Source organism: Pongo pygmaeus, chromosome 2 (assembly GCF_028885625.2).
Source record: "Pongo pygmaeus isolate AG05252 chromosome 2, NHGRI_mPonPyg2-v2.0_pri, whole genome shotgun sequence".
Taxonomy (NCBI): Eukaryota; Metazoa; Chordata; class Mammalia; order Primates; family Hominidae; genus Pongo; species Pongo pygmaeus.
The window spans coordinates 164,078,761-164,093,352 of record NC_085930.1 but is presented as its reverse complement, the minus strand read 5'-3'; the positions used below and the strand labels follow the sequence as shown (position 1 = coordinate 164,093,352).

The following is a 14,592-nucleotide window of genomic DNA, read 5'->3' as shown; positions in this document are numbered from 1 at the left end:
TCAATCGAATATAATTGAGATTCCAACTTTCTAAACCCCTTGGAACCTTCCTGAATGAAGATGACATAGAATAGGATCATCTCTCACAGAGCCAGCATATAGAATTTCCAGGAAGACTGGATCTGTGAAAAGTTGGCTCTTGAAACCTTTTAAGAAGCTAATGCTTAATGAGTCTTAAAGTCAATATGACTTTATGTAGATATATTCAAGGGACTTTAAAAAAGATAATTAGAAATAAAATAAAAATATTTAGAAAAAAGATAAACCATTTTAGATATAAATAAGAATATTGTAAAAGAAACAAAACTACTTAACGTGATTTGTACTAATCTGAATTTTCCCATTATAGTGAAAGAAGGTACACGGATGCATTTACTTTCAAGAAATGTATTCAATAGATGAATAACTCAGCCTCAGCTGTGCTTGTTTAGAGGTATTGTAATTGGTCATACAATGCACTACAGGTTGGGAACAATAGAGAAATATTAAATAAGTATTTAAGAATACACCTTACCTATCTGATTTCTTCCTGAAGAGTAAAATGCATTGACTACAGCTGCTCCACTTATCCACCTGTAGAAAACATAAGAATTCATTACAAATGATACTGTATTATCTGATTCAACCCACTCACACAATTAAAGCATTATTACCATTCCTAGATGAATCTTAACTTTCTGTTTGAAACATGATCAACAAATTAAAATTAGTTCACTAGGTGAGAGCTCATTTGAAAGCATTTCTATTTCTTGAAAAACATCAGAATATATTCAAGTCTGTAATCTTTTATTTTATTTGCATGGATTTTTATGGAGGCCTCTGATGTTGCAAAACCTATTAAAATGTATCACTTCAGAAATTGCAATGGGTTAAGATTGTATTGAAATTTATTTAGCTTTATGTTCCTGATACTAGGTAACTATGACAACGATTCTGGAGCAGTTGACAGAATACTGAAGTGTGGGTCATTAAAACTTCAGATCCAAGTATATTAAAAATAGTTAATTCCTGGTTTACAAAGAACCTTTTTGGGAACTAAGATATCTCAAGTAGTTGGGTTAGAGTAATATGTCTCTGATTATTGCCATTTAAAAGTGTTTTAAAAAAATACAACATTCCAGCTAATTGAGCAAAGATTTATTTTTGTATGACTTTAAAATGAAACCCGGGTCATTCTTAAGTAGATTTGTCGGTCTGTCTGTCTGTCTATACCATGTCTAAGGCTCTGTATAGAAACTAGAGATTTTATAAAATACAGTTCCTGACTTCAGGAGACACCAGTTTAGTTGAGGAGATGAGAAAAATGCATAAATAACTATAGGCTGAATGAGAAAATGGAAAAAAATGGCTCCCAGATGATAATTTGAGGGATGAGGATAGGAGCCAAAGTTCCCATGTCTCTCTGCTCAGATGTTATGAAGACTGCATATTAATAATCATGTGTTAAGAAATTTTGTGCAACAGGACTAAAGTTCTCATCTTAGTAGACTATTACATATATTGTTACTTGCTCATTGGAAAAATGGATACTGCTTGACTTCAGATAACCTCTTAAATGTCAGCACATATGCATACATTTAAGGTAGTCATAGATCATCATCCAATGGCTTCACTGCAGTTGTTCTACTTTCATGGCAACTGTTAGTATGACAATTATCCTACTCACAGAAGGGGTGTACAGTAATTAGCACAATTAGGTTACATCAGAACTGTTTCTAGACCCTGCTCTGCCAGGTGAGCTGTACAAAGTAGGCTTTAGTTACAATGTCACTTTAGTTACAATGTCAGTAACTATTTTGGGCTGTCAGAAGTGAATTTTATTTTGATCTCTTAAAAATAACTAGCACAGGGCAATATATAACAACTGACTGATAAATTCTAAGAATGGGTTTTGTCTACAACAACTTATTAAGACTTTTTATATAAAGGATTTGAGACTTAAAAAATTTAGTTAACATTTCTGTGAATTTTTCTTTAGGAAGAAAATAAGCTTGGAGAGGGGGAAGAATGATTGATCAATGTGTTTCTTCCTTAGTTTGTTACTGCTGTTGTTTTAAATCGAGAAAGCATTTTTAAACAGGATTGGGGGGACTGATAATATCAGTCCTCCTTAACTTCATCACAGCCAAGTCATCAGTATTTTACAATATTTCTTGCAGGTTGATGATTACAACAATATAATTTTATTTGTTTTAATTAAACTCTATTTGCTTCCCACGTAATTTGTGGTGACTCACAAGAAAAACATGTATGTGTAAACCCAGGGATATTAGACTAAAATTGAGAGATCAGAAACTATGTAGAACAAATAGATTGCGTTTACATGACTACGAAGTATTATAAAAGAAAATAAACAAAAATCATGATTAGGAAATATATTATGACTATGTTTATATATATTCAGACAGTTACTATAATTCAGGTTCAGATGTGATTCCAAGCTGTCTGGCAAGAAGGTCAAAATGGAAAATGTGCTCTTACTACTCCTAGGGGGAAACATTGTTCCTTGCATGATTTCTAAAAGGTAATTCTGATGTGTCCTCGACATTTTCATAGCAAACATGGCAGCAAATTTTTTAAGTAAACAGCTTATAGTTATTAAAATTTTAATTGCTATAAAAGTTAATTTAACAGGTATCTGGGTCTCAGTGGTTTTAGGGCTCAGTTTCTCAATTGTGAACTTCTGGTTTAGTGACAGTGAATTCTACATGGGCTTTTACAGGTAATTACAAATAACAGTTGCACATTTTTTTGGCTCTGGACTAGTCAAAAATCCTAATATTGAAATAGAAGAGGTGCCAATCCAAGTTGTTTTTAAATTGTTATTACAGAGGAGAGGAAGAGGATATATGAAATTAATGTTTCAGATAACAATAGATCACAAAAGTGGGACACGAATGAAGTTTATATATTATCCATCTTGTGTCTGTCGCTTTTGTAAAAATAAATGTCATACCTTTTGTTTTAGTGCTTTTCTGCTCTTCTGTTACATTACATTGAGGGCTTCAAGATTGCATTTTGATTTATGTTTGCAAATTTCCAGCAGGGAGAGTTTTGCATATTAAAATGTCCAGTGTGAATTATACCATAAAGAAAATAGGTAGCTATTTATGACCACCGAACATTCAAATAAAATTAGAATTATGGCGGTTGGGTTTACACAGCACTGGTGTGTAGTATTTGCCTTTTCTTCTTTGAGATCTTTCTTGACGTGCCCTCAAACCAGTCTGGGGAATTACCAAAAGCACAGGACATTTTGTCCCTGGTAATAATCAGAACTGGAAGTACTGTGATTAGATCATTACATCTTAAATAAGGTGATGATAACAGCTATAGACTGAATGTCTAATATTTGTGATCAATCACGAAATATCTCTCAATGTTAATATAAAAGCTAAATTAACAGGGCCAACTAAACAGTGATGTAACAAAAACTGTAAGTTCTTTTGGTTTGAATGCAATCCAAATTTGATGCTGACTGGCAGCACAGAGAAGAGAAAATTCACAAAGAGAAAGTGAAATGGTAGTGATTCTTGCCCTAAAATAATAGATAGTGTAGGTTACCTGAAGATACCTTTAAAGTGTGGAGGCCAAACACTAATAGCCTCCACAGAGCAGTATCAGACTTGAGAGATGAACCCCTGTTCTTCCATTTCTCATCCTTCCTCTGGTGGTCTGTATGCATACAAATGTGGGGATGTATGTGGTATAAAGTGAAGAGTGGGGAAGCAGGAAGGAAGACACCTTATTTTTAATTTATGAGATGTAATTTTGTCAGGTAAGCTTATTCTCATTTGCGGGCATTTGGCAGTAAAACAGAGGGGCCACTAGAAGCAGTATGGCCCTCAAAGCTGAGCTAACAATGTGGGTGGGGAATAGAACTGAAATATACTTGACAGAGGAACCAGGTGTTTCTCTTGTATCTCTTATTGCCCTGAAGAAGCTTAGTGCTGATGAAAGTGTGCAGAAATAATTTTTATAGCTAGGAAGAAAAGCAGAAGACAACAGACTGATCCTATAGCCTTTTGGGTATAATAAACCCACTAGATTGCAAAAGCACCTAGAATAAATTTTTTTTCACCCACTCTTGTGTAACTTAAAAACTGAAAACAACAAAAGTGTTAGTGAGCCTTTACTGCCAGTGTTCAATTTCTCAGCATTTAGTAGTCTCAAAGCAACTCCTTTGAAATCAGCAGTGCAATACGATAGTTTTTCTGTGTCTTCCTCCAGTCCCCTGGGTGGAAAGAATTCTTATCTTGTAATCACAATAATCACTCTAATCCTTTACATTTATCAATATTCTCTCTTCGAGACTTTGAAGTTTTCCATGTACTTTTATTCATCTTTCAAACCATCCATATATTTGCAGGTATAGAAACTGAGGCACAATATGGTTATTAAACTCTTTCCTAATACACCTACAAATTACGTTATATAACTGGGAAAATTATATTTAAACTAAGAAGAATAGGAACCTGCTCACCTTGCAATCAAATCTCCTACTCCTAAGTGTTGATCTGCACTATATACGAAATTTCATTACAGGGATTAATGCCATTTTCTTGCCATCCTCTTTAAAAATGAAGATGACCATTTCTTACTACTATGTCACACTGGTTACTATTTAATGAGCACTTAAGTTATGTTCTAGGTGCATTATACAACATACAACACAACCATGCAGGACAAAAGTGAAGTCATTATCACCAGATTATAAAGGAAAAATTCTAGGTTCAGAGCTTAGGAGGCAAAGCAGGAATTCTGACTCAGGTCTACTCCCCTCACCCCCTGACTCCATAGCACAGGCTCTTCCCAATGATCCATAAGTGTAACTTTTTACCCAAAGGCAAAAGCACAGTAGGACCAAAGAACTTCTATTGTTGCATACGGTTGTTAACATAACTGAAGCACTCCGGGTGACTTACCTGAATCTGTCTGAGGCTAGGACTTTCATTCTGACACTAAACTGAGAGAAGCCACTTCTCTTTCAACAAAAGGTAATGGAAAATTACTACTGCTTTCCTAGATGTTACCAGTTGTTTGTGTGTAGTTCTGTTTGGCAACAAGGCATAATCTTTTTAGTCTTTGCTAACCTTATATATGTGTACATGCACATATATGCGCATACACACTTGGTGTGCTTTATTTCGGAGAGATTCCCAATTTTGGAGACACTTGGGTGGGTGGATCATTTCTGTCAGAATTTTCTTTGGTGACTTTTCTCCTGATTTAAAGTAATTCTGAGAACTTCCAGGAAAGAACTGAAACCTATTCCATACTATATAACCCTCAGTACTTACATAACTTGAGATAAGACTATTGTCTACCTAGCTCATTAGAAGGTAATTCCATGAAGGCAGGAATACTCCATGTTTTGTTCTTAATTGAATCCTAAGGCTAAGACCAGTGGTTGGAGCATAGTAGGCACTCAGCTATTTGGGCCTTGGTATATCATTGGGTCCTCCAAGCTCTCGGAGTGCTGACCCATTTCATCCTGTGACTCTAGGAGGGCAGAGGGCACCATTGCTACGCACGTCGTAGAGAGTGGTGGCTATCAGAAACTGTGCACCGTTGAATGTTGTCCTTTCAAGAGATGACACTGAAATAAATGTATCAGAATTCTTTTGCAAAGTTCTTTCAGTTTAAATGGAAGTTTAGGACCTTTTAATTGTGTTGTTTGAAGAAGATATTTTTGTTTTGTTTTTAAAAAAGAACTACCTACAATTTCAACCTTTAAATTATTCAGCTTCCTTTTCTAATTCCCCTTCCCCCTCTGGAAAACAAAACAAAGCAAAACAAAACAAAACAAAACAGAATCCCTCATCAAATGCTGACTGAAAAGCAGAAATCTTTTTGCCAATAAAACACATTTTGCTCACAACTCCAAAACACAATGAAAATCTGCAAAGACTCTGTTGGCTTAATGGAAGCATAAAAAGTAAAAATCTAAAATTCTCATCTGTTACAACATGTGCAGAATATGAGGATGCCATGGCAGATACTGACTTGGGAAATTAAAGTGATTTGTTCAAGTTTAGTGTATCTCTTCTTTCTGGCTAATACTTGCTGAGTCAAATAATCCTTTTTACAAATCATCTCCGTCTACATTTATGGAGAGTCATTTGTCTCAAGTGTCCAGTGCTCCGCCTGCCCACCCTCGAGAGACTATCAACTTTCCACTGCTGGGCCATCATATTTATCCATATAAGTTCTGCATAATTATTTTTCCTTTGATACTCAAGTTGAACTATACAGAACTTAGTTAGAAAGAAGGTTGGTTCTAGAAACATTAGTGAAGTGGAAAAATCAGAAGGGATATTTTAGAAAGAAACGAGGTACTTCTCTGCCTGCCGCTTGAGAATTGTTTTCTTCTCTTGGGTCATTTGATGCGGAGAAGCCAAGGAGGAAAACTTCCTGGCTCTTATGAAAACTTCACAGTAAGGTCCACAGAATTTTAGTGGCAGAAAGAACCTCAGACACATTCTGCAGTCTAGCACAGCCTACTCATTTTATAAATAAGGAAACCGCAGGGCTTTTAAAAGGCCACAGGTAGTGAATGGCAGAACTGGAACACTAAAAGAGTATTAGGCACTCATTGCAGTGGCAAAACTACAGTGTCACTTCCCAGGGTGCCAACTGCTCTGCCATTTTTTGTGGTGCTGGCCTTTCAGGAACTTTCTATATGCACCACGGAGTCACAGATGTTGAGGTGCCAGCTTTAGGGGTTCCACTTATTTCAGAGGTGTGCCACCATCCAATTGCACCAGATTAGAAAAAAAAAACACCATGCTTGAAGCAACCAAAGGGCAGACAGAAATGAGCCAATCATTTTTGTTTTGTTTTTCATGAATCCTCTGCTCACCTCAATATTAATTTAAATGCTGACATATTGATTCCAGAGAATGTTTACTAATAAGTAAAGGTTTAATTGTGGTATGAAAAATTGTGTTTTACTAATAAGTAAAGCTTTGTGGTTTGAAAAAAGTGCTGTTCTAGCACTTTGTTTCCTGGTAATAGCACCAACCAAACCGTGCCTTTCATCAGATTTAATTTTTAATCATCTGCCCCTTAAGATCATAGCCTCCCGAGTAAAGGGCAACATCTTGTTCTCCTCTTTATCATCTATTTTGTTTATCACAGTGCTCTGCACAAGCTAGCTACTCAATAAATGTTTATTGACGTGGCTCCTGTCAATGTCAGTATGCTTTCATTTTGATGCAGAACAGCAAGAGAGACACACCAATGAGATTCCTCTTTGTACTTTATAAAAAGTTAACTCCAGGGCTCAACAGTTATGATTCACAAACACTAGCAACCCTCATCACAATTATATCACAGAAAGTTCTGTCCTGAGAAACTAACAAAATAACATCAAGTCTAAAAACAAGACTCGTTTTGTTCTTGTACATCTTTTTCTTTAGAGATTTATGTTTGCTCTATGAACTCTAGATGAAAATTCATGTTACTAGAAGTAAATATTTTAGAAATATTACTAAGTAACCAAAGGGATATTCCCGATTCAGCACTATTTTTATGTTATAATGACATGTTTAAAATTCTTTACAAACTGGCGCTAAATCCATAAAAGACATAATGTTTGAGATGATTTTGGAAACATATACTAGGCATCAGAAACCACATGAATCAAGAGCTTTTAAAATGTAAATCCCTTTAGGAGGCTGAGGCGGGTGGATCACCTGAGGTCAGGAGTTCGAGACCAGCCTGGCCAACATGGTGAAACCCCGTCTCTACTAAAACTACAAAAATTAGCTGGGCATGGTGGTGCACGCCTGTAATCCTAGCTACTCGGGAGGCTGGGGCAGGAGAATCACTTGAACCTGGGAGGTGGAGGTTGCAGTGAGCCGAGATGGTGTCACTGCACTCCAACCTGGGTGACAGAGTGAGACTCCATCTCAAAAAAAAAAAAACAAAACTAAATCCCTGTCCTTTGCAGGTGCCAACCACTCATAAGAGCAGAGGGAGGCCCTTTTAGCTAAATTATTAACTTGGGTGTCTCACGTGCAGACTTCCCGACTTCCTCAATTTCATGAATTTGTTAAAGATGATGTCATGTATCTTCACCAGCCATGATAGTGAAATGTTTGGATGTGACCATTTTTTTTTTTCTTTGAGATGGAGTGTCTCTCTGTTGCTCAGGCTGGAGTGCAGTGGCACAATCTTGGCTCACTGCAAACTCCACCTCCCGGGTTCAAGTGATTTTCTTGCCTCAGCCTCCTGAGTAGCTGGCATTACAGGTGCATGGCACCATGCCTGGCTAATTTTTGTATTTTCAGTAGAGACAGGGTTTCACCATGTTGGCCAGGCTGGTCTCAAACTCCTGACCTCAAGTGATCCGCCCACCTCGACCTCCCAAAGTGCTAGGATTATAGGCATGAGCCACTGGGCCCAGCCAGATGTGACCATTTTTATTTTAGCAGCAGAGTTAGTTTTATTATCATTATTACAAATTGGCAATTTTATCATTTATTCATCCCATAAACATTTATAAAGAGCTACATTCTGTTCATTAGTGTTTAAGCTCTGGTGACACAAATATCTGGTTTTTGCTTTCAACAGGGGCTAGTCCAACTAAACGTAGTAAAATGTACTGGTACTTTGACAAAAATGTGCAAAGTGTAGTACAGCCCAAGGTGAAGAGAAATATGCAATGGGGTGCTGTGAGGAAGGAGGTGACACTTAAAGTTTAATCAAACCATGTGTAGGTTTCTGTTAGATGAACCAGGGCATAAAGGGTGGTCCAGGGTAAGAGACAAAGATGTAAGAAAGACAGAGAAAAGATTTGGAAGTAATTCATATGGCTGGAGCTTTGGACAATGGTCAGGTGTAGGGTGAATGTGAAGGAACTCTGGAGTGCTAGCGTGGGGTATGAAGAACCTTGGTTCTCTTCAAAACGGTCACACATCATGAGACAGGCAACAGGGATACACTGAAGTGTTTTCATCACGAAATAACATGCCAATTTGTGTCTTCAAAACAATCTCTAAGGTAGTAGTGTGGAGGATAAACTGAAGATATAGAAGATGGTTGGTAATAAAAAGTAGGATAATAATTGAGATGAGTCAATGAACAGTGAGAAATGTCTGAATTACAGAAGTGACCATGGGAATGGTGAGCTGGAGATCCCCTCTCTTCCCATTCCTACGTAATATTTAAATAGCAGCTGGTGGATGCAGACTTTTTTTTTTTTAAATGGAGATTTGAATTAACTATCACTGTAGATGTCAGGAATAACAGAAAGGGATAAGTCTAGGATGATTAAAATGAGTCCTTGGTTTCTGTCTTGGTAGCAGTAAAATGGAGGTTGTTAGAAAATGGGCAGATATTAATTTTTGCCTAAATGGCAAATGCTGTGTTTTTAGGGTCAATAAGACATCTACATGGAGATGTTTCATAAGCATCTAGACATTTGGATTTGAATCTTAGTAAATGGATCTCAGTCAAATACAAATATTCAGCTGACATGATGATAGATGTCAAGAAGTAAAATGAGTTTGCCCAGTGAGAGCATGTGAATTGGGGGGAAAAAGTGTCTAGAAGTTTACTATTTGGCTAATTGAATTTATTTACATGAGTTGCTGCCTTGAAAATTGAATGCATCATCATTTCTCTAAAGTGCCCTACAATACAACCCTACAAAAGTCTCAACTCTGTCCCTTCAATTTTGGGTATGCACACATATTTCTCTTTCAAGACTTTGGGAGTGAGGATCTTGAGCATCTGAAAATGTAATTCTCTAAGATGTAACTATGGGCTATGTGAACAAGTAGAAGCAACAGAAATTATCTGTCTAAACATACACAGCAAGGACTTGAACTTGGTGCTCCACAAAAAGAGAAAAGAAAAAAGAGAAATGACTTTATTACTTTTTTTTTTTTGAGACGGATTCTTGCTCTGTCGCCCAGGCTGGACTGCAGTGGTGCGATTACAGGTCTGAGCCATGTCCAGCCAACTTTATTACTATTAAGCAGGTTCAAAATAAGTCAGTAACTTTCCCTGCAAGAAATCTTAATAAAATGAGAGGAGCTTCAATCATGTTGTATCTTATAGGGCTCAGTCTTAATGATTTGATGCAATTACTGTCAGAGGGTTTCTGATTATTTTGGAAGATAAAAATAAATTTTAAACCTAAATTGCCAAATTAAAGGCATCATCTTGTGAAAAATTCCATAAAATTGAATATGAACAGCAATGATATCATACAAAAAGGAAATAACACTAACTCAGGGGTTCTCACTTGGTGGGTGGTACTTAAAAAGAATACCAGTATCTGGGTTCCAGCTACAGAACAATTACATCACATTCTAGGGTGCTTGAGCTGGGGAATCAGTATTTTTTAAAATGTTCCCCAGGTGATTATCATGTGCAGCTAGAGTTTTGAACCTTTGTGTCTGGTATACAGGCAGACTATAGGAAAGAAAGGAAAGCTGGCTCCGTATAGCAGAGAAGACCTTAGAATTCATATTGCATTTGTGATCATCAGAAGCTCATGGGGAGGACCAAAAAGTACTACTGAAGCATGTGTGCTATTGACCAAACATTCATTAAAATATTGTATACACTTTTGGCTTTTGATTATCTATCTTGAAAAGAGAAGAATGCAGAGAAAATCAGCCCATATGATGAAAGGGAATGAACAGCGTAAATTTTATGACAAAATGATTATGAAACTGGCACTATGTTAACTTCAAAAGAAAACATCAAGCAATAATTCAACAACTATTTCTAGAATTATGAAGAAATTTCCTGATGTCCTATGGGTACTGGTTAATTTGGCCATTTCAGAAATAATATTTGACAGTGTTTGTCTATAGATATTTTATAGTGCTAACAATTATTAAACCTTAGTATGTCTATTTTTAAAGAAATACAAATATACAGACTTATAAGAAATTTCTCAGATCATAAATTCACCCAGATAATTATTTTGCATAACTTTTTGTGTGTTTCAAGAGACAGGATATGGTAACTTGATTATTCACTCTCCTTCTTTCCCAGATGGGACACTAAACATTCTGTAATATTTGCAATCCCATTTTTAGCATCAAACAACACAATATTTGTTCCAATATAAACTTAGAAGTCAGCAAAAGAGTTGCTCTCTCTTTCAGGACACGTCAGTGTTGCAAGAGTTCAACATGTTGAGTAAGGATTGAAATGTATTGGCATTTCCATTAGTGGTTTTGTCCAACCTGTACTTGGTTTACTGAGAACAGAACAGTCTTATCATCAAATAAGCCCACAGCACTTTGTACTTTGCTTGGCACGACATTTCCCTCCTGGTGGTGCAGTTTATTACATCATGTCTTGTCTACCTTCTGCTCTTGTAATGTAATCAAAGTTCACCTTTGATTCTCCCAGTACCCAGTGACACCTGGACTTCGTGTTCCAAAATGTTAATAAATGCATGAAAGGATAAATGAATGCATGAATGAAACAAGCACCTCTTTGGCATGTTACTGTGTTAGTGACCACACAAATCAAGTTAGTATATTTATTTTTCACTTGCTCACTCACTCATTAATTTTGTTTTAACTGAGATTCTTCAGTATGCTAGATGCTGAGACTTTATGGTCAAAAGGAATAGCCCCTGTTCTCTAGGGGCTAAGAGCCTAGGGAGAAAAAGTCAACATATGTGGTTCTAGGAATTTAGGTGCATAAACACACATGCTGATAAATATGTTAGTTATATCTATTTAATAGAAAAAATAAACTCTAAACTAATAGTTATCAGGAAGTACTGATGTCACTAATAAGCAGAGATTAAGAGCATAAGAAGACTGAATAAGAATAGTTCCTGGTATCTCCTATTTGACTATCACAGGGTTAGAAAAGTCTTACATTAACTATCTATGAAAGGGATGGAGTTGTGGGATTGACTGATAGAAAAAAGGTGGGGCTGCCAGCAGAAGAAAATTCTGGACACAGAGTAAGGCCTAAGAGAAGGCTTAAAGGAGCTATGAATTGGCTTACTTAAGCTAAGGTTTTTGAGAATCTTGTTCACAAATAAATTGAGCTGATAGGCAATGATATAAGGCGAAACTAAAGAAATGTAAATTTGAGGATACCTTAATGAGAAAGGTATTTTAATCTGGTTAAAGTCTTGACCCATATCTTTAGTATACCATAATTAGATGCTTTTAGAAGTTCTCAATAAAAAGAGGACTTCGTACTTTTTAATATTTTTCTAACTGAGGCTCTTTCACTTAATCCAACAAAGAAAGGAGGGAAAGACCTGCTTCTAAATGATCACATTAGAAATGAGAATATACGCACTCGTCTTTGTCCACCTTTTCTCGGAGCTTCTTCAGTTGTTTACTTTGGCTGAATTTCAAATTTTGAATTATGTTCTCGAAGTATTCATCTTCTTTGTAGTTCAACTGTATTATATAAGAGATTTGGGGAGAAATATTAAAACCGGTATCTTCAAAATTTTTGCTAAAAAACATAGGGATTTTCTTAAATTATATCAGTCAATAAAGTTAACAGAGAGCATTAAAAAACTTACCAAAAAAGGATGTAGTTCCAATTAACCTAATTCTATTAGTATATCACAGGTCAGTACTCCAGCCAAATCACAAATTCAGTCTATTATTTTATAATAATCAAATGAAACCAAGTGTCAAACAAACCTCACATTAATGACATTAATCTTCACATAACACATATGGATAATAGCACATTCTTCTTTAGTACTTACCATGTGCCAAGTACTATTCTAAGTACTTTAAATTATACATTATACTCATTTAATTCTATTATACTAATAGAATCTAACATTATGCTCATTTAATACCGATGAACTAAGGGCTCCTATCCCCATTTTAAAGTCAAGGAAACTGAGATACAATTTAGTCACTTGCCCAAGTTTAAATGAGTGGTGGAACTGGGATCTGGAATCAAGGAACTTGGTTTTGAGTCTGTGTTCATAGCCACTACGCTCCTGCTCTAAGGACCCCTGGGGCTTGCAAGCTATAACCAGCTCATTTAAAAGAAAAAGTCAAGTTTCTTCTGCAAATGGAAAGAGAGAAGAAGACAGTATGGCTTGCAAATCCCCATGCTAGACTAGTAATCAATGAATGAGGAATCATTGTCATCCCAGGACCTGGGCAAGGATCACCTCACTGTCACCAGGGTATCATGTAGTTGTGGTGGCTGCAAAGTTAGCAACAAGACTTTCAGTTGAGTTCTGAAATCAGCACTGTAGTGACTTTAAGCAACTCTTTGCTCCTTTAACTGTTACATTACCAGGGCAGAACAAAATAGTTTTCAGTTCTCAAATATCAGGGTTTGTTTTGTTTTGTTTTTAAAATACAGTAGGCATGAATTGGTTTATCCAGTAGAGGAAAACTTAGAAGGTGGAGGGAAACTCGAAGCCTGTGTAAAACGAGATAAGAAGACTGCCTGTTGTTCAACACCTTGATGTCTATCCCTTCCTTGATACTCTTTAAAGGACACCAGATTTTACTTACTGTTCTTAAAATGGAATATATGGAAACCAAATGAACAATAACCAAATATAGTCCTAGCTAATGAAAACAAAAAGGCTAAAACAAATATCATTCTGGCACCAGCATTGAAGGCTTTATATAATACAACCTGTGGTTTCAGGCTACTTCACATAATTTCGGGCACCCCATAGCTAAAAATAACACTACTACCAGCCCTACGTATCAGTAGTCCAGAGTCTATTTTATAAAGACTTACCTCAAGGTACTCATTATTCAGTTTGTTATCATTTGAAACAATGTCATCAGGATAGCCGATCCTTTCTTTAATTGCTAAGGCCTATGAAAATTATAATATTGAATGTGAAGATGATTATATAACTTTCAGATACAAATTTATAATCTGCCCATGACTAGCAATTGAATAACTTAATCCATACTGTTCATAAAATGAGTGTCTGACATACTTAAACAGAGATCTTTGCAATGGCTTTTTCCTGGGAGGTTCAAGAATAAATGAAAATCGGGTCTGAAATTGAGTTTCTAATGCCTTATCCTTATGGGCTGCAGCTTTCTCAAGAAAACCAACATAAAAACTGACTAAACTCATTGTTCCACACATTTTGTACTTTTATGAACTTTTTTTCTCAAAGGTTTTTTTTCAATTTTTTGGAAGGAGTAATATTTAGAGCTTCCGTTCTAGCAGGTTATAATTATCTTTCTGCCTCATTGATTTGACTGAGAAAACAGATATGGGCTTATAGGTTTACTGCTAATACTATTCCTAAATATTGGTTCCTGGAGTTTTTATGTTCTCCTTCATTCTCCAAAGTCAGTGTACCTATCTTCTCAAGTTCAATAAATGACATTAATTAGTTAAGTGGAAAACAGGGTTTTCCTTGTTATTCCAGCTCATATTTATCATGTATTTACTACTATCTTTTTCTTTTCCTTTTTTTTTTTTCTTTTGAGACAAGGTCTTGCTCTGTTGCCCAGGCTGAAGTGCAGTGGCACAATCAGGGCTCACTGCAACCTCCACCTCCTGGGCTCAAGTGATCTTCCCATTTCAGCCTCCCAAATAGCTGGGACTACAGGCATGCACCACCACACCCAGATAATTTTTGTA

At 36.2% G+C, this 14,592-nt stretch overlaps 1 protein-coding gene across 8 annotated transcripts in view; it reads right to left on the bottom strand.

Moving 5' to 3' along the window:
• MME (membrane metalloendopeptidase) overlaps positions 1-14,592 on the bottom strand; it is a 106,235-nt gene that overhangs the window by 26,385 nt on the left and 65,258 nt on the right. For all 8 annotated transcript variants that reach the window (XM_054480049.2, XM_054480050.2, XM_063661310.1 and 5 more), the window contains 3 exons: positions 13,726-13,806; positions 12,295-12,398; positions 515-573 (listed from right to left, as the gene is read on the bottom strand). In XM_054480049.2, coding sequence (XP_054336024.1) covers positions 515-573; positions 12,295-12,398; positions 13,726-13,806 — 244 coding nt within the window. The remainder of the gene's footprint in view (positions 1-514; positions 574-12,294; positions 12,399-13,725; positions 13,807-14,592) is intronic.